The following is a 23,679-nucleotide window of genomic DNA, read 5'->3' as shown; positions in this document are numbered from 1 at the left end:
TTCCTATCCTGTGGAGGGGTTCAGGTCCGGCGTGTCTCCTATCCCAGGGAGTGATCTGAGACCGGGCGGAGCTTGTCTTCTCCTGGGGAGTAGCCCAAATCCATGTGAGTATCTCCTACCCCGGGGAGGGGGAGTGATCCTAGTCCTATCCTGGGGAGTAGTCTGATTCCGTGTGAGCATTTCCTACCCTGAGCAGTGATCCGAGTCCAGGGCTCTCCTATCCGTTGGTGTTTTCTGACTTTTGATTCTCGTATCCTGGGAGTGTTCAGAGTCCAGGGGAGTGTATTCTCTCCTGAGAAACGGGCCAACTCTTTGGGGGAGGGGAGGGGGGTGGGAGTTGGGGAAGGGGGAGGAAGGTGCGGCGGGGAGGGGTGGGGTAGAGGTGGAGCGAGGGTCTCCTACCCCGGGGTACGGTCCAATTCTGGGGATCCTGCTCCTATCCCAGGAGTCATCCAAATCTGGTGCGGTCCTATCCTGGCCAGTGCTTCATGTCTGGGAGGTGGGGGGGTCTCCTATTCCAGGGAGTGATCCATTTCCGGGGATTCTCCTATCCTGCATAGTGGTCCAAGTGTGGGGAGGGTCTCCTATCTAACAGACTGGTCCAAGTTTGGAGGGAAGGGGGCTCCTATCGCTGGGAGAGGTCCGCATCTGATAGGGTCTCCTATACCGGGAAGTGATCTGAGTTTGGGGGCACGTACTCCTATCCCAGGGAGTGAGGTCTACCATTGGGACGGCTTTCACCTGAACTGTGCTGGGACCAGTGTCCTGGCAAATCATACAACTGGGGCTGTAAAGAGGGCTTTAAACTAAATAGTAGGGGGGTAGGGTTCACGTGAGGTGAGATTTACAAAGTTAGCAAGAATGGACAAGGCAAACATGCAGGGTAGCGATACGAGTAATGACAGCCAGTGTGTGACAGGAAGGGACGGAGCGTAAAACTTAAGAGTACACCTGCAAATAAGGTCAGAATAGGAAAAAATGATAAAAGGACAAAATTACAGGCCCTTTATCTGAATTCAGCCTTTGTAACAAGATGGATGAATTTATTTATTTAGAGATACAGCACTGAAACAGGCCCTTCAGCCCACCAAGTCTGTGCTGACCATCAACCACCCATTTATACTAATCCTACATTCATCCCATATTCCCTCAATTCCCCTACCTATACTAGGGGCAATTTACAATGGCCAATTTACCTATCAACCTGCAAGTCTTTGGCTGTGGGAGGAAACCAGAGAACCCGGCGAAAACCCACGCGGTCACAGGGAGAACTTGCAAACTCCGCACAGGCAGTACCCAGAATTGAACCCGGGTCGCTGGAGCTGTGAGGTTACGGTGCTAACCACTGCACCACTGTGCCACCCTAATTGATAGCACAAATAGAAATAAATGGGTAAGATATGATAGCCATTACAGAGACGTGGTTGCAAACTGACCAAGGCTGGGAACTGACTATACATGGGTATTTGACATTTTGGAAGGATAGGAAAAAGGGAAAAGGAGGTAGGGTAGCTCTATTAATAAAGGATGAGATCAGTACAGTCGTGAGAATTGATTTTGGCTTGGACAATTAAGATGTAGAACCAGTTTGTGTGGAGATAAGAAATAAGTCACTAGTGGAAGTCGTTTATCGGACCCCCCGCCCCCCAACAGTAGCTACATTGTACGACAGAGTATAAGTCAAGAAATAATGGGGGCTTGTAAGAAAGGTACTGCAATAATCGTGGGCAATTTTTATCTTCATAGCGATTGGACAAATCAAATTGGCAAAGGTAGCCCTGAGGATGAGTTTAAAAAGAGTATTCGAGACACTTTGTTCTAACAATACATCTGGAACCAACCAGGGAACCAACTATTATGCAATGAGACAGGATTAATTAATGATCTCATAGTAAAGGATCCTCTAATGAAGAGTGATCATGACATATCAGAATTTCACGTTCAGTTTGAGGGTGAGAAACTTTGGTCTGAAACTAGTGTCTTAAACTTAAACAAATGCAATTACCAAGGTATGAAGACAGAGTTGGCTATAGTGGACTGGGAAAATAGGTTAAAAAGCAAGACGGTAGAGAGGCAGTAGCAGACATCTAAGGAGATATTTCCGAACTCTCAACAAAGATAATATAACATTGAGAAAGCAAGACTCTACGAGAAGGATGCACCATCCATGACTAACTAAGGAAGGTAAGGATGGTTTCAAATTGGGAGAGAAGGCATACAATGCTGTAAAGATTAGTGGTAGGCCAGAAGATTGGGACAATGCTAGAGACCAGCAAAGAATCATAGAATCACAGAATCATAGAAAGTTTACAGCACAGAAAGAGGCCACTTGGCCCATCAAGTTGCGCCAACCGAAAAAAAAAAGAGCCACCCAGCCTAATCCCACTTTCCAGCATTTGGTCCATAGCCCTGCAGATTACAGCAGTTCAGGTGCACATCCTTTAGAATTACATGAGGTTTTCAGCCTCTACCACCGTTTCAAATGAGACTAAAAAAATAAAGAAGTAGAAATTAGAATATGAGAGTAAACTAACAAGAAATATAAAAACAGACATTAAGAGCTTCAACAAGTATATAAAAAGGAAGAGAGTAGCTAACGTAGGCATTCATCCCTTCGAGGATGGGACTGGGCAATTAATAATGGGAAGCAAGGACATGGCAGACACCACGAACAAGTATTTTGTATCTGTCTTCACAGTAGAAGACACAAAAAGCATCTCAAGAATAGCAGAAAATCAAAGGGAAAAAGGGAGGGAGGAACTATGACTAGAGAAAAAGTACTAGGAAAACTAAAGGCTGACAAGCCCCCTGAACCTGATGGCCTGTATCCTGGGGTCTTAAAAAAAGTGGCTGTAGAGATAGTGGAGGCATTAGTTGTAATCTTCCAAAATTCCCTAGATTCTAAAAAGGTCCTAGCAGATTTGAAAACCGTAAATGTAACACCTCTATTCACAAAGGTGGGAGACAGAAAGCCAGAAACTATAGGCCAGTTAGCCTAAATCTGTCTTTGGGAAAATGCTAGAATCCATTATAAAGGAAGTAGTAGCATGATATTTGGACATAATATAAACAAGCAGAGACAACATGGTTTTAGGAAAGGGAAATCGTGTTTGACAAGTTTATTAGAGATCTTTGAGGATGTAACAAGCAGAGTGGATAAAGGGGAACCAGTACACGTAGCATATTTGAATTTCCAAAAGGTGCCAGATAAAAGGTTAGTACACAAAAAGTTACTACGCGGTGGGCCGAAGGGCCTGTTTCTATGCTGTACGACTCTATGACAAGATAAGAGCTAATGGTGTTTGGGGTTAATATATTAGCATGGATAGAGGCTTGGCTAACTAATAGGAAACAGAGTCGGGATTAATGGGGCATTTTCAGGTTGTCAAAATGTAACTAGTGGAGTGCCACAGAGATCGGTGCTGATGCCTCAACTATTTATGATCTATATTAATGACTTAGATGAAGGGATCAAGTGTATTGTAGCCAAATTTGTTGACGATACAAAGGAAAGCAAGTTGCAAGGAGGACACAATGAGTCTGCAAAGGGATATTTATTTATTTAGAGATACAGCACTGGAACAGGCCCTTCAGCCCACCAAGTCTGTGCCGACCAACAACCACCCATTTATACTAACCCTGCAGTAATCCCATATTCCCTACCACCTACCTACACTAGGGTCAATTTACAATGGCCAATTTACCTATCACCTGCAAGTCTTTGGCTGTGGAAGGAAACCGGAGCACACGGCGAAAACCCATGCGGGAGAACTTGCAAACTCCGCACAGACAGTACCCAGAATCGAACCCGGGTGCCTGGAGCTGTGAGGCTGCAGTGCTAACCACTGTGCCACTGTGCTGCACAGGACATAGATAGGTTAAGTGAGTGGTCAAAATTTTGACAAATGGAGTATAATGTGGGAAAATGTAAGCTTGTCCACTTTGGTAGGAAGAATAGAAAAGCAGAATGTAATTTACATGGAGAGTGACTATAGAATGCTGTGGTACAGAGGGATCTAGGTGTTCTTGAACATGAATCACAAAAAGTTAGCATGCAGGTACAGCATGTAATTAGGAAGGCAAATGGAATGTTGGCCTTTATTGCAATGTGGATGGAGTATAACAATAGGGAAGTTTTACTACAACTCGACAGGGCACTGGTGAGAACACACCTAGAGTACTGTGTACAGTTTTGGTTTCCTTACCTAAGGAGGGAAATACTTGCATTGGAAGCAGTTCAGAGAAGGTTCAGTAGGTTGATTCCGGGGATGAAGGGGTTGTCATAGGAAAGGTTGAGTAGGTTGAGCCTATACTCATTGAAGTCTCGAAGAAAGAGAGGTGATCTTATTGAAACATAAGAATCTGACGGGAACTGACTGGGAGGAATGTAGAATTAGGGGGCATAGTTTAAAAATAAGGGGTCTCCCATTTAACATGGAGCTCAGGAGGAATTTCTTCTCTCAGAGGGTCGTTAATCTTTGGAATGCTCTACCCCAGGCAGCAGTGGAGGGTGGGTTATTGAATATATTCAAGGCTGAGTTGGACAGATTTTTGTTCTACAAGGGAATTAAGGGTTATGGGGGCAGGTAGGAAAGTGGATCTCAGGCCCCAATTAGATCAACCATGATCTGCTGAATGGCAGAGCACGCTCGAGGGGTCAAATGATCTATTCCAGCGCCTGTTATGTTCTTATGACTGATAACTGAGGGGCAGGTGCCAATGACGAGTTCAGAGATATGTGTGAAAATATGAATATTACAGTCATGAGTGCCACAGCCGAAAGTCCTTTCAGCAACGGACTTTATGAAAGGAATCTTGTGGTGATCGATCAAATGCTGCATAAAATTTTAGCTGATCAACCAGATTGCAAGTTGACAACTGCCCTGGCATGGGCCGTTCATACAAATAATTCGCTTCAGATGGTTGGAGGGTATAGTCCCTATCAATTGGTCTATGGGCGAAATCCCAAATTGCCTCACAGAATTTAATTCAGGAGATCTGATGTATTATAAAAGAGAGGGCCATTGGTCCCTGGGAAGAGGGGGTTGTCCTATGATGAGAGGCTGAGTAAATTGGGCCTATAGTCTCTGGAGTTTAGAAGAATGATAGGCGATCTAATTGAGACATACAAGATTCTGAAAGGGCTTGATAGCGTAAACATAGAAACATAGAAAATAGGAGCAGGAGTAGGCCATTCAGCCCTTCGAGCCTGCTCTGCCATTCATTATGACCATGGCTGATCATCCAACTCAGTAACCTGTTCCCACTTTCACCCCATATCCTTTGATCCCTTTAAACCCAAGAGCGATATCTAACTCCTTCTTGAAAACATACAGTGTTTTGGCCTCAACTGCTTTCTGTGGTAACAAATTCCACAGGTTCACCACTCTCTGGGTGAAGAAATTTCTCCTCATCTCTGTCCTGAATGGTTTACCCCTTAGACTATGACCCCTGGTTCTGGACTCCGCACCATCGGGAACATCCTTCCTGCATCTATCCTGTCAAGTCCTGTTGGAATTTTATAGGTTTCTATGACGTCCCCCCTCACTCTTTTGAACTCCAGCAGATATAATCCTAACCGACTCAATCTCTCCTCATACGTCAGTCCCGCCATCCCAGGAATCAGTCTGGTAAACCTTCGCTGCACTCCCTCTACAGCAAGAACATCCTTCCTCAGATAAGGAGACCAAAACTGCACACAATATTCCAGGTGTGGCCTCACCAAGGCCCTGTATAATTGCAGCAAGACATCCCTGCTCCTGTACTCGAATCCTCTCGCTATGAAGTCCAACATACCATTTGCCTTTTTTACCACCTGTTCCACCTGCATGCTTACCTTCAGCAACTGGTGTACGAGAACATTTATCCAAATTTCTTGCATCTGCCATGCATTTGCCCACTTACTCAACTTGTCCAAATCACCCTGAAGCCTCTCTGCATCCTCCTCACAACTCACCCTCCCACCCAGTTTTGTGTCATCTGCAAATTTGGAGACATTACATTTAGTTCCCTCATCTAAATCATTAATATATATTGTGAATAGCTGGGGTCCTAGCACTGATCCCTGCAGTACCTCACTAGTCACTGCCTGCCATTCGAAAAAAGACCCGTTTATTCCTAGTCTTTGTATCCTGTCTGCTGATCAATTTTCTATCCATCGCAATACACTACCCCCAATCCCATGCGCTTTAATTTTACACACAAATCTCTTATGTGGGACTTTGTCGAAAGCCTTCTGAAAGTCCAAATAAACCACATCAACTGGCTCCCCCTCATCAACTCTACTGGTTTCACTTTGTAAATAAATGTAAGACTGATTAAAGATTGGCTCCAGTATCATCCTTCACTAGCTGCCTTTCCGGAATAGAACACTCCCTCAAAGGCCAATACATTCTTCCTAAGATATGGTGTCCAGCAATGCTCACAGTGTTCCAGGTGTGGTCTAGCCAGGCTGTTGTACAGCTGAAGCATGACTTCGACCCCTTTGTATTCTATTCCTCTAGATATAAAGGTCAGTATTCCATTCGCCTTTTTGGTTATTATCTGCACCCATTCATGACATTTTAATCATCTGAGTACCTGGACTCCAAGTCTGTTTGGAACTCCACTGTTTCTGGCTTTTCACCATTTACTAAGTACCCTATTCTATCCTTTTTAGGTCCAATGAAGTTGCCAACTTTGCAAAAAGCATGCCAAGTTTTTTGTCGGCCTATCCCACCCTCAACAAGATCATTTGGTGATGGGGTGGCGACCGGCCCTTCCTCCCTCCCGTCGTGATTCTAGGGCCCCCCCCCCCCATCCTCCCCGCCTCTGATCTCGCTTTGGGAGGCCCATAAAATCCAGCTGATAGTGTCCTGCAGCAGTCCCAAGAAAAACTCTCTCTTCGGTCTCAATGCTCACTGGGACAGAGTGATCTTCAACCCCTCCCACAAACTGAAACCCTCATAAAGTACAGCCCCACAAAGAATGCTGGCAACACCGTACAATTGCTTAAATTTATCACCCAGAAAGCCCTAACTTCATCATTTATACATAGTTTTCAATATGTTAAGACCAACTCTATATTCATAGCTTTGATGCATGAACCCAACAATGAAGTTTCATATCTTCAGTTGTTTTTATAATTAAGTGTTATAAACATAATAGGCCACAGCACAGTAGATTTGTTATGCACTATTTGTGAGGAGACCCACACATAGTTATTACCAAATTAGAGGGCATGGCAAACTGTGAATGGACATAGACAGTGGAGTGAAATATGAAGTAGTAATTGCTGTGTAAAAGAGAAGTGAAAGAAAGTTTACCCAAAAAAGAAAGCTTCTTATTGGACTGGAGATGTTAAAAATCTTTAATTTCCACTCTCTTCCTGTGGTAATTTTGTCCATTATGTTTTCCTATGTCCATTTTTTTAAATGGAAGCTACCTAAGTAACCTCGTCATGCTAGAATTGCACACTTCTGTCAGTGGTGGTGTTGAAGCACCGCAATTCCACATCTCTCACCCCCATCGCCTGTACTGCACCCATTACATTGCAAACAAAGGTACTTCACTGCTTCCCAAATTAGTGTAAGTTTTATTAAGGTATTATATAAATAAGGACAAAATACATAACTTTAAATTGGGGACTAAATTACATTTGCACACCCTGGTCCAATGATCCCTTTTAACTGAAGACTATCAGGGTAATTTCGTATTCACCATTTAGTCTGTAAACTTGGGTGAATTATCTGCCTGTTATAAAAATGGACAGATTTTACCCATATTGAAATCAATGGAAATGATAGTTTCTATAGGTGATGTGCCTACCGGTTTATTAAAGAAGTGAAGACAAAATCACCGGGTGCAATGCCACAGGAGATTGACTAATAGATTTTTAAAGATGGGAGTGCTGGTTGAAAAAATCATTAATAAAGCAATCTGAACAGTAGGTTTCATACATAGAAGTATTGAATATAAAAGCAAGAAAGTATTGTTAAAATTGTACGAGACATTGGTTAGGGCACAATCAGAGCAATATGCACGGTTAGAGCCAATGAAAAATTAATCTCGGCTGTAAAATTCAATTCCCTCTTATCAGGTAAATAGGAAATGCGATAGTCGTTTCCAAGAGAAAATGCTACCCCATAAATCGCCTGCATCATCTCTGAAGGTGTTCATCACAGCCCAGATTATGATTTATGCAAATTAATCCTCTCCATACTCACTAATACTGTTGATGAAAATGCATGTGTAAGGTCAGAATCTTCTGCTATGAAGTTAAATGCTCTCAGAAGGGCAACTCCTGCATCTTGATTGCCATCAACAGTCTCATCAACATTTACAACAAAGATGAAACCAATCCTAATACAGTAAAAAAAGAAACATTAATACACTCACACTACATTTCTAGAGTTTACTTAGATGACTTAAATTTTGCATGAAATTACAGAAGTTTGTGTAAATTTCACATTTTTTGAAGATTATAGCGCCAATTTTACAAAACACAAACAGAAAATTCCAGGGAACCACGGTTCTTAATATGCAAACCTGGAAGAAATGGAAGCATGAAATACTGGCAAAGTGCAGCACCAAGGAATTGGGGAAAAGAAAAATACAGATTGACACCAATTGCGCAGACCACCACGTCAACAAGGTTTTCCTGTTTGAGCACCAATTCCTCCATATCCTCTCCCTGGAAATGCTAGGATACCCATTCTATACTGTCAGCACCTCCTTAACTTTAATAACATGAGATATTAACTGTAACCTCCATTTTCTCTTTTATTTTGTCTCCTATTGTGTCATGTAAATTTCGTGTCAGCTATCTCCTGTTTTCCACTAAAGCACTTTACAGGTTTTTCTGGATTCTTCTCCCACCTGTGTGGGTGCATGTCAGAGAATTTTCCCTTTTCCTTTTAAATGCTGTTCATCTATAATTTCTGTTAGTTCTGATGGAAGGTTCACACCTGAAACACTAATTAAACTGTTCCCTCAACAGATGCTGGCTCACCTGGTTCCAGCATTTTCTGTTTTTTCCTTAACTTTTTAACATAGTATAATGTCCCAATGCACTTTGCAGGAACGATAAACAAAATGTGGCACCAACCATGACAAGTGTGGAGTCTCGTGCCTTCAGGTTTTAATTGTTGCTGGGAGATTTTTTTAAAGTAACATTTCAATTTAAAAACATTCTTACCTTTTCTTTGTCTCTTAATGCAATCTTTTTTGCCCTCTTTTTATGTCTCTCTGTACCTGATTTGACATTGAATTCACCGTCTCTAATTTACATTTCCTTCTCAGTTCTTGCACTATTAATTTCAGAATCATTCAATATGATTGGTTTAGGAGACACTCAGTTGCTTGCCTGTGCACTCAGGTCCCTGATGCCCTGTTTCCCTTTATCAGCTCGCACTTTCAGCGACTTGACACACATGCACAGGCAGGCATAACTGCAGATGCTGTTAGATGCCCTGCCACAGCAAATTATGGCCCTTTAAGTATGCTGTTTCATTCTGCGTCAGGGCCAAATATCTTGGCTAAGTTGCAGACACTGGCTGCATTGCTCCAGTTTATTTATTTAGAGATACAGCATTGAAACAAGCCCTTCAGCCCACCAAGTCTGTGCCAACAATCAACCACCCATTTATACTAATCCCATATTCCTACCACATCCCCCCTACCTATACTAGGGGCAACTTATAATGGCCAATTTACCTATCAACCTGGCTGCGAGAGGAAACCAAAGCACCCGGTGAAAATGCACACAATCACAGGGAGAACTTGCAAACTCCACACAGGCACTACCCAGAATCAAACCCAGGTCGCTGGAGCTGTGAGGCTGCGGTGCTAACCACTACGCCACTACTATGCTCACTACAGCATATTCTACATATTTTATTTTCCAGCAAACTGGGGCAATTAGTTTCCACTGGAGGATGAGAGAGCACAACAAATCTAACCATGGTGTCCGTTGCCAATATCTTGGTTTTGTGCATGAACAATGATGAAATATAATGTTTCCTCTCTATTTCTGCAGCCTGAAAATAGAAACACACAAAATCTATTCAGTTGGTTCTTTATCTCTGCTGCTAAAAAATTGAATATTTTCAACAATAAGTGCATTAGTACCGAGGTTTGTCTCTTTGCCCATACCTTTCAACAGACAATTTCTACATGAACCACAAGAAAGTTGGGAGAAAGTACTGAACCTTTAAATATTTCTCAAACGGGTCACTAACTTTGGAAGAGATTATACTCACGAATACACAATAATAAAAGGAGAAAAATAATTACTCAGCCAGTACCTAAGAGGAATATTGTGATGATGGAACTGCTCAGCTAGTTTCACCAGTCCAACTGCATCTCCCTGAGCAGGATCAATAAATAGGACCTGTGGTCAGAAATGTGAGCAATAAAAAAATTAGCAAAATCCTTTTAAACAAAAAATCTAAGTTTTGAGTTTACATAGTAAAGTAGATAAAACCACTTTAGTTTTACAAACAATAATAATAGCATCATCAAAATATAGTACAATTATGAACACTCCCAGGCACATCAAATAATTTCATGAAGAACAAGGAACCTACAGCTTCATCTTTGTTGCAAAGAAAACACAAAAATCTTCACGTGAAAATGGATTCCTGTTTCTCTCCCTAAGAAATGACTATTTTTGCACACTTGGATAAAAAGGATTCGACCTTCGCAGCAATCACTATACTGTTTGCACATTGGGTCTAGTAAGATATTGCACTGCATCATTTCACTACAGATTACAGAAGTTCATAAGCTACATAGAATCACAGAATTGCAGAATTGTTACAGTGCAGAAGGAGAACATTCGGTCCATCATATCTGCACTGGCTCTCAGTTCCATTCCCCTGCTTTATCCCTGTGACCCTGCACATTCTGCCTTCTCACATAACAGTCTAATTCCCTTTTGAATGCTTCAATTGAACTTGCCTTTACTACACACTCAGACAGCGCATTCCAGTCTTCAACCACGCGCTGCGTGAAAACGTTTTTCCTCATGCCAGTTTTGCTTCTCTTACCAAATACCTTAGATCTGTGCGTTCTTGTGGATGGATTTGACAGGTCTTCCTTAGTTGAGGCTCAACAAGCCTCCCCCGTATTAGAGTCATAGAGAGATACAGCACTGAAACAGGCCCTTCAGCCCACTGAGTCTGTGCCACCCATTTATACAAATCCTACATTAATCCCATATTTCCTACCACATCCCCACAATTCTCCTACCACCTACCTACACTAGGGGAAATTTACAATGGCCAATTTACCTATCAACCTGCACATTTTTGGCTGTGGGAGGAAATCAGAGCACTCGGCGGAAACCCACGCGGTCACAGGGAGAACTTGCAAACTCCACACAGGCAGGACCCAGAACCAAACCCAGGTCACTGGAGCTGTGAGGCTGCGGTGCTAACTACTGCGCCACTGTACCACCCAAAGAAGTTAAAGAAGTTAGCTCAGACTGCCCAAACTGAGTGCTACTATATAAAAAATGAGGTTCTGATGAGGAAATGGAGACCTCCTCATAGACCTGCAGATGAGGAACAGACAGTGGTTCACGAAATAGTGGTGCCCCCAAGGTACTGTAAAGAAATACTAAGACTGGCCCATAAGCTTCCCATGGCAGGACATGCCGGGATATGGAACACCAAAGCCCGCATAAGGCAGCACTTTGACTGGCCAAAACTCCACAAGGATGTGATGGAGTTCTGTAAAATTTTCCACACGTGCCAGGTTGTGGGGAAGCCCCAACCTGTCATAAAACCTGCCCCCAATCCCCATACCGGCTTTTGGGGAACCCTTCAGCCGAGTGCTGGTGGACTGTGTGGGACACCTACCGAACACAAGAGGAGGCTACCAGTAGCGCCTCACCATCATGGATGTTGTTACCCGATTCCTGGAGGCTATTCCCCTACAAACCATGTCTGCAAAGGTGGTGGTGGACGGGCTAACCCAGTTCTGCACTCGATATGGCCTGCCGGTCGAAATCAAGACAGATTAGGGCACTAATTTCACGTCTGGGATCTTTCAAAAAGTCATGGGCAACCTGGGCATAACCCAGCTAAAGTCCTCAGCTGACCACCCCCAGTCCCAAGGGGCTTTAGAACGGTACCACCAGACCCGGAAGACAATGATCAGGGCATACTGCTACGAGTACCCCGCTGAATGGGACAAAGGGCTGGACTCCTCCCCACTAGGGACTGGCCCAATGAGTCCACCGGCTTTGTCCCTTTGTACTAGTTTTTGGACCCAAAGTGAGTGATCCCCTTAAACTAATCAAAGAGAAATTTTGGGGGTACAGGGATGAGTCTCCCATATTAGACTACAGTTCCATGTTCCGGAAGCAGCTCCCGGGAGCCTGCGCAGTGGCTCAGGAACACCTAAAGACCTCCCAGGCAGCTATGGAAAGGCAAGGAGACAAACATGCCAAAGCCAGAACATTTCGGCCTGGAGACCATGTATCAGTATTGCTCCCGATTCAGGGTGAACCCCTGAAAGCCTGGTTCAGTGGCCCAAACAGAGTGGCAAAAAGAATTAGCCAGGTAAATTATTTGATGAACACCCCAGACCATAGGAAAAAACAAAGGCTGTGCCACATTAACAAGTTAAAGCAATATCACAATCGGGAAGGGGACGGACAGGCGCAGGTCAGTCAGGCAGTCCGGGAGGAAGGGGGCGAACAGGACAATGGGATGAGCTAGAGGAAGGCCTGGAGGACCCCCAAATTGAAGCCCCTCGGTTAGCCAACACCGAAGTGTTAAATAACCTAGACACCACGCTCTCTTATTTAGAGGTGGAACAAAGAGAAGCCCTGGCAAGGCTGCTCACCACCTATAAAGAAATCTGCAAGGACACACCAGGGTGTACAACTTTAACCCGACATGATGTGGAGGTGGAAGAGACCCCTCCCATTAAACAGAACCCTTATCGCATGGGTCCCCAGAAACTGGCCCAGATTCAGGAGGAAATACAGCACATGCTAGACCACAACCTGATTGAGCCCAGCCAGAGCAGCTGGAGTTCCCCAGTGGTGCTAGCGCCCAAGCCCAATGACTCTGCATTGATGGTCAATACGATGACCTGAGCTGATTCCTATCTCATTCCCCGCCTGGAGGACTGTATTGATAAGATGGGGAATGCCACCGATATAACAAAAATAGATTTACTAAAGGGATATTGGCAGGTTTCCTTAACACCCCAAGCCAAGGAGATAGCATTTGTCACCCTAGGTGACCTATTCCAGTGCTGAGTGATGCCCTTTGGTTTAAAGAATGCCCCAACCACCTTCCAAAGGCTGATAAACCAGGTGGTGGCTGGCCTGCCCAACTGTGTCGTATACCTAGATGACTTGTTGGTATACAGTGAGACCTGGAATGGCCACTTAGCCCAATTAGACGCCCTCTTTCAACAGTTACAGGCAGCCCACCTGGTAGTAAACCTCACAAAAAGCAAGTTTTCTAAGGCCTAAGTGACCTACCTCGGGCATGTTGTAGGTCAGGGGCGAGCGCTACCCAGAGCAGCAAAAGTGCAAGTCCCCACCTCGAAATGGGAAATCATGCGTTTTTCTGGAGATGTGTGGGATTTACTGTAAGTTTGCTCCAAATTTCAGCACCATAGCTGCCCCACTAACTGAGTTACTGCAGAAAAGGGCCAAGGTGGTGTGGTCAGAAAAGTGCCAAACTGCTTTCGAGAGGCTAAATTTACGAATGAACTGGTCCTGGCAGCTCCCAACTTTAATAAACCCTTTAAAGTGGCAGTTGATGCCAGTGACCTAAGGATAAGTGCTGTCCTACTCCAAGATGATGGGACAGGCATTGAGAGACTGTTAGAGTACTTCTCCAAAAAGTTAAATCAGCACCAAAAAAGGTGCTGTACCGTGGAAAAGGAGACGCTGGGGATGTTACTAGCTCTCCAGCACTTCAACATCTATGTACAAAATGGATGGAGAGACCGTGGTTTACACTGACCACAACCCCCTAACTTCTGTGGAGAAGTTCAAGACTCAAAATGCGAGGCTGTTTCATGGAGCCTGCTCTTACAAACCTACCATTTAAAAATGACCCACATTGCAGGGAAAAGCAATATAATTGCTGATGCCTTGTCCAGGGTCTCACCCAACACCTAACCATCTCAGATCAACCTCAAGGGAAAAAGGCAATTTAAATCAGCACTGCTGCTGCAGAGCGAAAAGGATAAGTTGCAACAATTTTAAGATTTCTGAGTGGATGAGAGTGAATGAAAAATGCATGTGTGTTTTCCTGTGCTTTCTCTTTTTAACTCAGCATGGTACGGAGGTATGATGAAAACCTCACATGTCAAATGGAAAATATTAATTTCCTCGTATGGAACTTTGCCTGAAACCTTTTACAGAGACGGTTACAAATAACTTTTAAAAAAACAGAACAGAGCAGCTAAGATGTCCACATGCAATTTGCATATGAGAAGCCAAAGGCCAGCTGGAGACAGAGGTGAACACCCAGTCTAGCCAGAATGGGGGTGCTCTCTGATTACATTACCTAGAATGGTTTTGCCAATGTTGATCGTCAAAAGCCATTGACACCCATTGATTTTGAAAGAGCCAACTCCCTACCAAGTATGTCTGAACAGCCTTGAATTTCAAAGATCATTCCATGTAGTATGAGGGAGGGGTGCAGGCCGGTGCGAACCACAATGGCCACATTTGCAGTAAGTGTTGGCTGCTCGAGGACCTTCAGTTTAGAGCTGATGAGCTGGAGTCCAAGCTGTGGATACTCTGACACATCAGGGAGGAGGAGAGTTACCTGGACATTTAAGCAGATATTTCATAATGCTCAGCAAAAATTTATCCCAGTCAAAAAGAAGGACTCGATGAGAAGGATGAACCTCCCATGGTTAACAAAGGTAGTCAAGGAGAGTATCCAATCAAAAACTAAGGCATACAAAGCGGCGAAAACTAGTGGTCGGCCAGAGAATTGGGAATTTTTTAGGAATCAGCAGCAGATGACTAAAAAGCTAATAAAGAGGGAGAACATTGATTATGAAAGTAAATTGTCAAAAAATATAGAAACAAACAGCAAGAGCATCTACGGGTATATAAAAAAAGAATAGTTAAAGTGAGCCTGGGACCCTTGGAGGATGCGACTGGAGAATTGATAATGGGGAACAGGAAAATGGCAGATAATTTAAACCAATATTTTGTACTGGTCTTCACGGTGGAGGACACTATAAACATCCCACAGATATCAGATAAGCAAGGAGCGAATGGGAGGAAAGATCTTGTAACGGTCTCTATCACGAGGGACAAAGTATTTGACAAACTAATGGGACTAAAGGCAAACAAGTCACCAGGACCTGATGGCCTGAATCCAAGGGTTTTAAATGAAGTGGCTGCAGAGATAGTGGAGGCATTGGTCGAAATATTCCAGAACTCACTGGATTCCGGGAGGATCCCAGCGGACTAAAAAACCACTAATGTGACGCCCCTGTTCAAGAAGGGAGGGAGACAAAAATCAGAAAACTATAGGCCAGTCAGCCTAACATCAATCGTTGGGAAAATGCTAGGGTCCATAATGAAGGAAGAAATAGCAGGACATTTAGAAAAGCTAAACGCAATCGAAAAGGAAATCGTGTTTGACAAATTTGCTCGAGCTCTTTGAGGATATAACAAGCAGATGTAGATCTGTAGATGTCGTGTATTTGGATTTCCAGAAGACATTCAATAAGGTGCCAATTAAAAGATTATTGCACAAGATAAGAGCTCACGGTATTGGGGGTAATGTATTAGCATGGATTGAGGATTGGTTAATTCACAGAAGACAGAGAGTCGGGATTAAGGGGTGTTTTTCAGGTTGGAAAGACGTAACTAGTGGAGTGCCACAAAGATAAGTCCTAGGGCCTCAATTATTTACTCTCCATATAGCAACATAGAAAATAGGAGCAGCAGCAGGCCATTCAGCCCTTCGAACCTGCTCTGCCATTCATTATGATCATGGCTGATCATCCAACTGAATAACCTGTTCCCGCTTTCCCCCATACCCTGTGATCCCTTTTGCCCCAAAAGCTATATCTAACTCCTTCTTGAAAACATAAATGTTTTGGCCTCAATTGCTTTCTCTGGTAACAAATTCCACAGGCTCACCACTCTCTGAGTGAAGAAATTTCTCCTCATCTCAGTCCTGAAAGGTTTACCCCATATCCTTAGAGAATGACCTCTGGTTCTGGACTCCCCCATCATCGGGAACATCCTTCCTGCATCTACCTTGTCAAGTCCTGTTAGAATTTTATAGGTTTCTATGAGATCCCCCCTCATTCTTCTGAACTCCAGCGAATATAATCCTAACCGACTCAATCTCTCCTCATACAGCAGTCTTGCCATCCCAGGAATCAGTCTGGTAAACCTTCGCTGCACTCCCTCTATAGCAAGAACATCCTTCCTCAGATAAGGAGACCAAAACTGCACACAATATTCTAGGTGTGGCCTCACCAAGGCCCGCATAATTGCAGCAAGACATCCCTGCTCCTGTACTTGAATCCTCTTGCTATGAAGGCCAACATACCATTTGCTCTTTTTACCGCCTGTTGCACCTGCATGCTTACATTCAGCGACTGGTGTACGAGAACACCCAGGGCTTGCTGCATATTCCCCTCTATCAGTTTATAGCCGTTCAGATAATAATCTGCCTTCCTGTTTTTGCTACCAAAGTGGATAACCTCACATTTATCCACATTATACTGCATCTGCCAAGCATTTGCCCACTCACCCAACTTGTGCAAATCACCCTGAAGCCTCTCTGCATCCTCCTCACAACTCACCCTCCCACCCAGTTTTGTGTCACCTGCAAATTTGGAGATATTACATTTAAATTTGGAGTTATTACATTTAATATTAATGACTTGGAGGAGGGGGCAGAGTGTAATATAAATGGAGAGAGACTCCCAAAAGGTGCAGCACAGAGGGATCTGGGTGTTCTTGTGCATGAAACACAAAAAGTTGGGCAGCAAGTAATTAAGAAGCAAATGGAATTTTGGCTTTTATTGCTCGGGGGTTGGAGTTTAAAAATAGGGAAGTCTTGTTACAACTATACAGGGTGTTGGTGAGTACTGTGACAGTTATGGTCCCCGTATTTAAGAAAGGATATACCGGCATTGGAGGCAGTTCAAAAGAGATTCACTCAGCTGATTCCTGGGATGAAGGGGTTAACTTATCAAGAACAGCTAAACAGGTTAGGCCTTTTTTCATTAGAGTTTAGAAGAATGAGGGGTGATCTCATTGAAACGTACAAGATTCTGAGGGGGCTGGAGAGGGTAGCTGTTGAGAAAATGTTCTCTCTAGTGGGGGAATCTCAAACTACGGGACATAGCTGCAGAATAAGGGGACACTCATTTAAAACTGAGATGCGAAGGAATTTCTTCTCACAGAGGGTAGTGAATGTCTGAAATTTCCTACCCCAGAGAGTTGTGGAGGCTAGACCACTGAAAGTTTTTAAAGAGGTAGATAGATTTTTGAAATATCGGGGAGTTGAAGGCTATGAGGAGCCGGCACAAAAGAGGAGTTGAGGTCTGGGGCAGATCAGCCATGATCTTATTAAATGGCAGGGCAGGCTTGAGGGGCCAAATGGCCTACTTGAGCTCCTATTTCCTATGTTCTTCGAAGATGCTGATTCAAAAACAAAGAGCTGGTCACATCACATGACTGCTTGTATAACTCTGGGAGTTTGTGAATTGTGCCTTAGAAGGAGACTGTAACTGTAAGCCACAGCCCAACACAGTCAACAACTAAGGGGATATGGATAAAGCCCCTCTTCTGCCTTCTGGAAACAGAGAAGCAAGCCTGAATTGTGCACGTGGCCCAGCGAGGACTTCAGGAATACAATTTCAACTAAAGACACTGGGATTAAGTATATAAATTCCATTTATTAAGGACTTTACTCCAACCTCCCAATTCTGTTTTCCCTCTGTAATCTACTTGTGTGTAAATGTGTGTGCCTCTCGTGTGAATATGAGCTGGATGCGTAACGTAATTTTAACCTGTTTAGAGTGATAATTTTAATAACTTACATCTTCATTGTTTAAACTCAAAAAAATCTGTCTGATTGGTTTATTTGCAATATAGGAGTAGGAGCAAGAGCTCACTGAAGTGGTAAGTTAAATCACTGTATTAAAACAGATAAACCCTGTGGTGGTCAAAGCAGAGAAAGGGCGAAAGGGGAACCTGAGACCCTTTCCTCACCTGGTCGTAACATCATCCTCATTCATCCAAGTTTGGTATCGCTGGCAAATTTTGAAATTCTACCCTGCATTCCAAGATCCAAGTCATTTATATATAGCAAAAAAAGCATTGGTCCTACCGCTGACCCTTGGGGAATGACACTGTCGACCATTCCCCAATCTGAAAAGTAAACATTTACCACAACTCACTGTTTTCTGTCAATAAGCCAATTTTCTATCCAATTGGGCACTGACCCTGTTAACCCGCCTTTTATGCGGTACTTTTTTAAATGCTTGCTTAAAATCCATGTAGACAACATGCACCGCATTCCCTTCATCAACCGTCTCCGTGACTTCATCAAAAAATTCAATTACATTAGTCAAGCATGATCTGCTTTTACAAATCTGTGCTGGCTATTCTTAATTAACTCAAACCTCTCAAAGTGCCTGATTATTGTTCGAAAACCTTACCCCACCATTGATGTTAAACTAACTGGCCTGTATTTGCTCGGACTGTCCTTACATCCTTTTTTGAATAAGGGTATCACATTTGCTATTCTACAATCCTCTGGCACCTCCAGGTATCTAAGGAAGATTAGAAGATTATAGCATGCCCTTCGGCTAACTCCACCTCCACCTGGGATGCAAGCCATCTGAACCAGGTGGCTTATCTACCCTAAGCATTGTTAGCCTTTTCAGTACCTCCTCACAAGCAAATTTTTACACTATCCATTGCCTATACTCTCTCCACTTCTACTGATATTTTGTCAGATTCCTCTTTTTTAGTAAACATGGATACAAAGTACTCATTAAGTATTCTAGCCTTGCTCTGTGTCTTGAAGCATATATTACCCTCTTTGTCCCTAATAGGCCCTACTCCACCTCTTACAACCCCTTTACAATTTACATGCCGGTTGAAGATTTTTGGGTTCCCTTTTGTGTGGATTGCCATTCTATACTCATATTCTCTCTTTGCCAGTCTTATTTTCCTTTTCACCTCTCCTCTCAACTTATTGTATTTGGCCTGGTTCTCACTTGAAGAATTCACCTGGCATGCATCACACACCCTCTTTTTTGTTTCATCATAATCTCTAGCTCCCTCAGGGCGGCACAGTGGTTAGCACCGCGGCCTCACAGCTCCAGCGACCTGGGTTCGATTCTGGGTACTGCCTGTGCGGAGTTTGCAAGTTCTCCCTGTGATCGTGTGGGTTTTCGCCAGGTGCTCCGGTTTCCTCCCACAGCCAAAGACTTGCAGGTTGATAGGTAAATTGGCCATTATAAATTGCCCCTAGTGTAGGTAGGTGGTGTGGGGATGTGGTAGGAATATGGAATTAATGTAGCATTAGTATAAATGGGTGGTTGATGATTGGCGCAGACTCGGTGGGCCAAAGGCCCTGTTTCAGTGCTGTATCTCTAAATAAATCAACCAAGAAGCCCTGTTTTTTGGTTCCCCTACCTTCCGCCCTTGTTGGAATGTATCTAGCCCGTACCTGAAACTCTCTTCCCTAAAGATAACCCATTGTTCCATTAAAATTTTGCCAATCAGTCTTCGGTTCCATTTTATTCTGGCTTGATCCCTTCTCATCGCATTGAAATTAGCCCTCTTCCAATCTAGCCATTCTATCTTATTTCGTTCCTTGCTTTTCTGCATTACGAATCTAAATCTTGATACGATGGTCCTTTTACCCAAGTGCTCCCCCATGGACACATGGTCCACTTGGCCCACCTCATTTCCCAGCTCCAGGTGTTGTCTTTATTATATATATGGTTATCCACTTTCCTAAGCTAAGAATCTCCTATGACTGGCACAATCACAAATCCTTGAAGGTGTCAACACAAGTTGACAAGGCACTTAAGAAAGCACATTGATTTGCAAATAGGGGACTTGACTACAAAACAAGGAAGTCTTGTTAAACCTTTACCAATCACTGGTTAGGTATAAGCCTAACAATTGTGGGCACCATATGTTAGCAAAGGTGTCAAAGCTTTGGAGAGGGTATAGAGGACGTTTACCAGGATGATACCAGGAATGAGGGTGTTCAGTTATGTGGAGAGATTGGAGAAGCTGGGACTGTCCTCCTTAGAGCAGAGGAGGTTAAAGGAGATCTAATACAGGTATTCAAAATATGAAGGGTCTTAACAGAGCAAGTAGGGAGAACAAGTAGAGAGAAGTGGGTCGGTAACCAGAGGTCATAAATATAATTGCAAAACAAACTAGAGGTGAAAGTATTTCACACAAAGGGTTGTTATGATCTGGACTGCACTACTTGAAAGAGTTGTGGAAACAGATTACAAAGTAACTTTGAAAAGGAAATTGGGCATGTACTTGAAGAGGACTCATTTACAGGGTTATGGGGAAAAAGCTGGGGTGAGGGACTAAATTGGACAGCTCTTTCAAAGTGCCAGCACAGGCACAATGGGAAAAATGACTCCTGTGCTGTAAGATTTTATGATTCTATCTCTCTGCTTGTCTTAGTAGACTGACCAAAAGTATGTGCGATGGAACTGCTTAATACCAATGATCTTTCCGATGCCAAGGTGGAATAAAGGATTATGCAGGTTGTATGGTTTTTTTTATTCGTTCAAGGGATGTGGACATTGCCGGCAAGACAAGCATTTATTGCCCATCCTTAATTGCCCTTGAGAAGGTGCTGCTGATCCATTTTCTTGAACCATGGCAATCCAACAGTATTGTTAGGTCAGAACTGCAATGTCAGATACCCAATTTTATAACTGCCTTCATGAGATCAATATTTCCATAAAGCACACTGTCTTCATTCAGAGGCATTTTAGAACTAATTCAGGATGTAAGTGGTTTGAAAGCTTTAACTGAAATAGGTACCTTAAGAGAATTGAGAGGGCTAAACAATATCTAATGTTCCATCTGAAGCCCAGGCATAGACTGATTATGTAAGGACATGTTTGAAATAATATATATAAATAATGGGAACAGTATGTCAACAAACACTTAACAAACGTATCAGTAAACAGAATTTTTTCGTATAAAATTTTAAAGAGAATAGTAGAAGAGCATTAAGGCAACCTGAGATATATAGGATGAAGTGCTGAAGTTTTTACAATGTTATTTTCTTATACAATAAAAAGAGGTACAATAACAGGAATGCTCTGTTTTAAAAAAAACTTGTTTCATAAATGTACACATAAAATAAGTAATCAATTTGTTAAAACCAGATGTACCCCTTGCCTTAAAAAAAGATTATAACTGTATATGGAATGAAAACCTCTATACTGCAAATCATTATCTAGTTGTATGGTAGTATTGAACTTGAGTATTGCTGGAAACAGAGACATTTTGTCAAAGTTTTTCGTCTTGCACTCATCAGGACACTTCGCAAGAATACCAATATAAGGGAAGCAACAAATTATACTATATGAGAAATGAGTGCTGATTGGTTGGCAAGTGGACTCTGATTGTTGGAGGCAGTTCCATCGAGAATGCATCAGTTTACGGTGACTGACAGTTAATTGCCAAGCTTTGTTTGAAATTTAAACCAGGCAGCTTGACTCTGATTGGTCAAGGCATTGCCCTGAGAAATGAACCAGCAAATGGCTGTCACTTATTTTGTTTAGCTGAAACAGGTGCAATGTGTGTACATGTTCTTTCTGTCTGCAAAGACCATGACCCTATGTATTTATATTGCTTCCAGTACATGCAAATGCACCACACTGCAAGCCCGACTGACAATCTTAAATTGGTTGTCAGCATAATTCTTAGCACACTGAGGATTACTTAGCAAATGTTGTCCAATCGTGGAATCACATCTAATGTTGGACACTGTGCTTTGAGATTTGCATGCACGGGCTGGTTGGGTATGGTACCTTGCCCATTGCGAACAGCAAAAGGGACATGCTGTTTGATACGATCCACCAGTCTTTCGGATATATGGCCTATATACCTAGCATAACACTGGCATTCAAATGGAAAGGTAATATATTCCAAAAAATTGAGCAACAGGTGAAGCTTGCTGTTTCATGCTGCTACTATGCAGTAGCAACATATGTGGTGTTCACCACGAACAGGATGCTGCTGTCAAGCCAAAAAGAAGTTCTGCCTATCACACAAGTGAATAATGCAATATATGAATTTCAATGCCAGTGTGATGCTAGGTTTATAGGCCGTATGTCCTAAAGCTTGGTGGATTGTATCAAACAACATGTCCTTTCTGCTGTTGTAGACCATAGCCAACTAGCCCATGCTTGCAAAACTCAAAACAGTGTCCAATATTAGATGTGATTCCACGATTAGACAACATTTGCTAAATAACCCTCAGTGTGCTAAGAATTACGCTGACCGCCAATTTAAGATTGTCATTCGGGCTTGCATGTGCGCTTACTGGAAGCTACAAATGTTAATACACAGGGCCCTGTTCTTTGCAGACAGAAAGAACGTGTACACACATTGCGCCTATTTCAGCTAAACAAAATAAGTGATGGCTGGTTCATTCCTCAGACTCAAGCTGCCTGGTTTAAATTTCAAACAAAGCTTGGCAGTTAACTGTCAGCCACAATAAACTGGTGCATTCTCCGTGGGAACACCTCTACCAATCAGAGTCCACTTGCCAACCAATCAGCACTCTCATCTCATATAGTATAAATTTGTTGCTTCTCTTATATTAGTATTCTTGCAAATTGTCCTGATGAGTGCAAGACGAAAAGCTTTGACAAAATGTCAGTTTTCAGCAATTCTCAAATCATTATCTTTCGTCTTCCTTCCACCCCAACACAAATTATTCAAAATTCACCATCATAGGCTCTATGACTCTAACAGCCAGTATTTCTGCAGGTTTATTGCACTACTAGATCATGTAAGACATTGGTCAGGGATGATTTATTTTATAGAAGATAAAAAGGACAAGGGAAATGTGAACACACCCACATGAAGTTATGTATTTTTACTGACACAGTATTTTGTCATTTGATAAAAACATATGAGAGGATATATGAGAGGATACATATATTTGGCAGGAAAAAAGACAGAGGCGCAAGGGGAGAGCCAACTGTGCAACAGCCCCAACAAACAAATTTCTCTGCAGCACCTGTGGAAGAGCCTGTCACTCCAGAATTGGCCTTTATAGCCACTCCAGGCGCTGCTTCACAAACCACTGACCACCTCCAGGCGCGTATCCATTGTCTCTCGAGATAAGGAGGCCCAAAAGATATGAGAGAATTAATATGGTTTTACTTCCATCATGTCCAAGCCTTTGCACTATTAACAGACTAATAATTAGATAAATAGTGCAAAATGATTACAAAAAACATATAATTAACTTAATATCTTTATTTCACAATACTTACCAAATTAAAAAAGTTGCGCCTAATTTGCCGTATAACACCTGGGATGGTTGGTTGCAATAACTCTTGATAACTTGATGGCCAAGAATGGTACTTTTGGTCCCTTTCCAGGTCATTCATCCACTAAAATAAAAAGGACAGTAAATATGTTTAAGATCCAATAATACAGTTGTTTCA

General features: G+C 42.8%; 1 protein-coding gene across 1 annotated transcript in view; it reads right to left on the bottom strand.

Annotated features, from left to right (window-relative positions):
- The window catches only part of uggt2 (UDP-glucose glycoprotein glucosyltransferase 2), a 740,193-nt gene that overhangs the window by 395,117 nt on the left and 321,397 nt on the right, over positions 1-23,679 (bottom strand). Inside the window, exons 14-16 of the mRNA XM_068034396.1 lie at positions 23,506-23,625; positions 10,284-10,369; positions 8,205-8,340 (exon numbers count right to left, since the gene is read on the bottom strand). Of these exons, the coding sequence (XP_067890497.1) occupies positions 8,205-8,340; positions 10,284-10,369; positions 23,506-23,625 (342 nt within the window). The remainder of the gene's footprint in view (positions 1-8,204; positions 8,341-10,283; positions 10,370-23,505; positions 23,626-23,679) is intronic.

Source organism: Heterodontus francisci, chromosome 6 (genome assembly GCF_036365525.1).
Source record: "Heterodontus francisci isolate sHetFra1 chromosome 6, sHetFra1.hap1, whole genome shotgun sequence".
In the NCBI taxonomy this organism is placed as follows: Eukaryota; Metazoa; Chordata; class Chondrichthyes; order Heterodontiformes; family Heterodontidae; genus Heterodontus; species Heterodontus francisci.
This window is presented reverse-complemented; position numbering and strand designations above follow the sequence as displayed.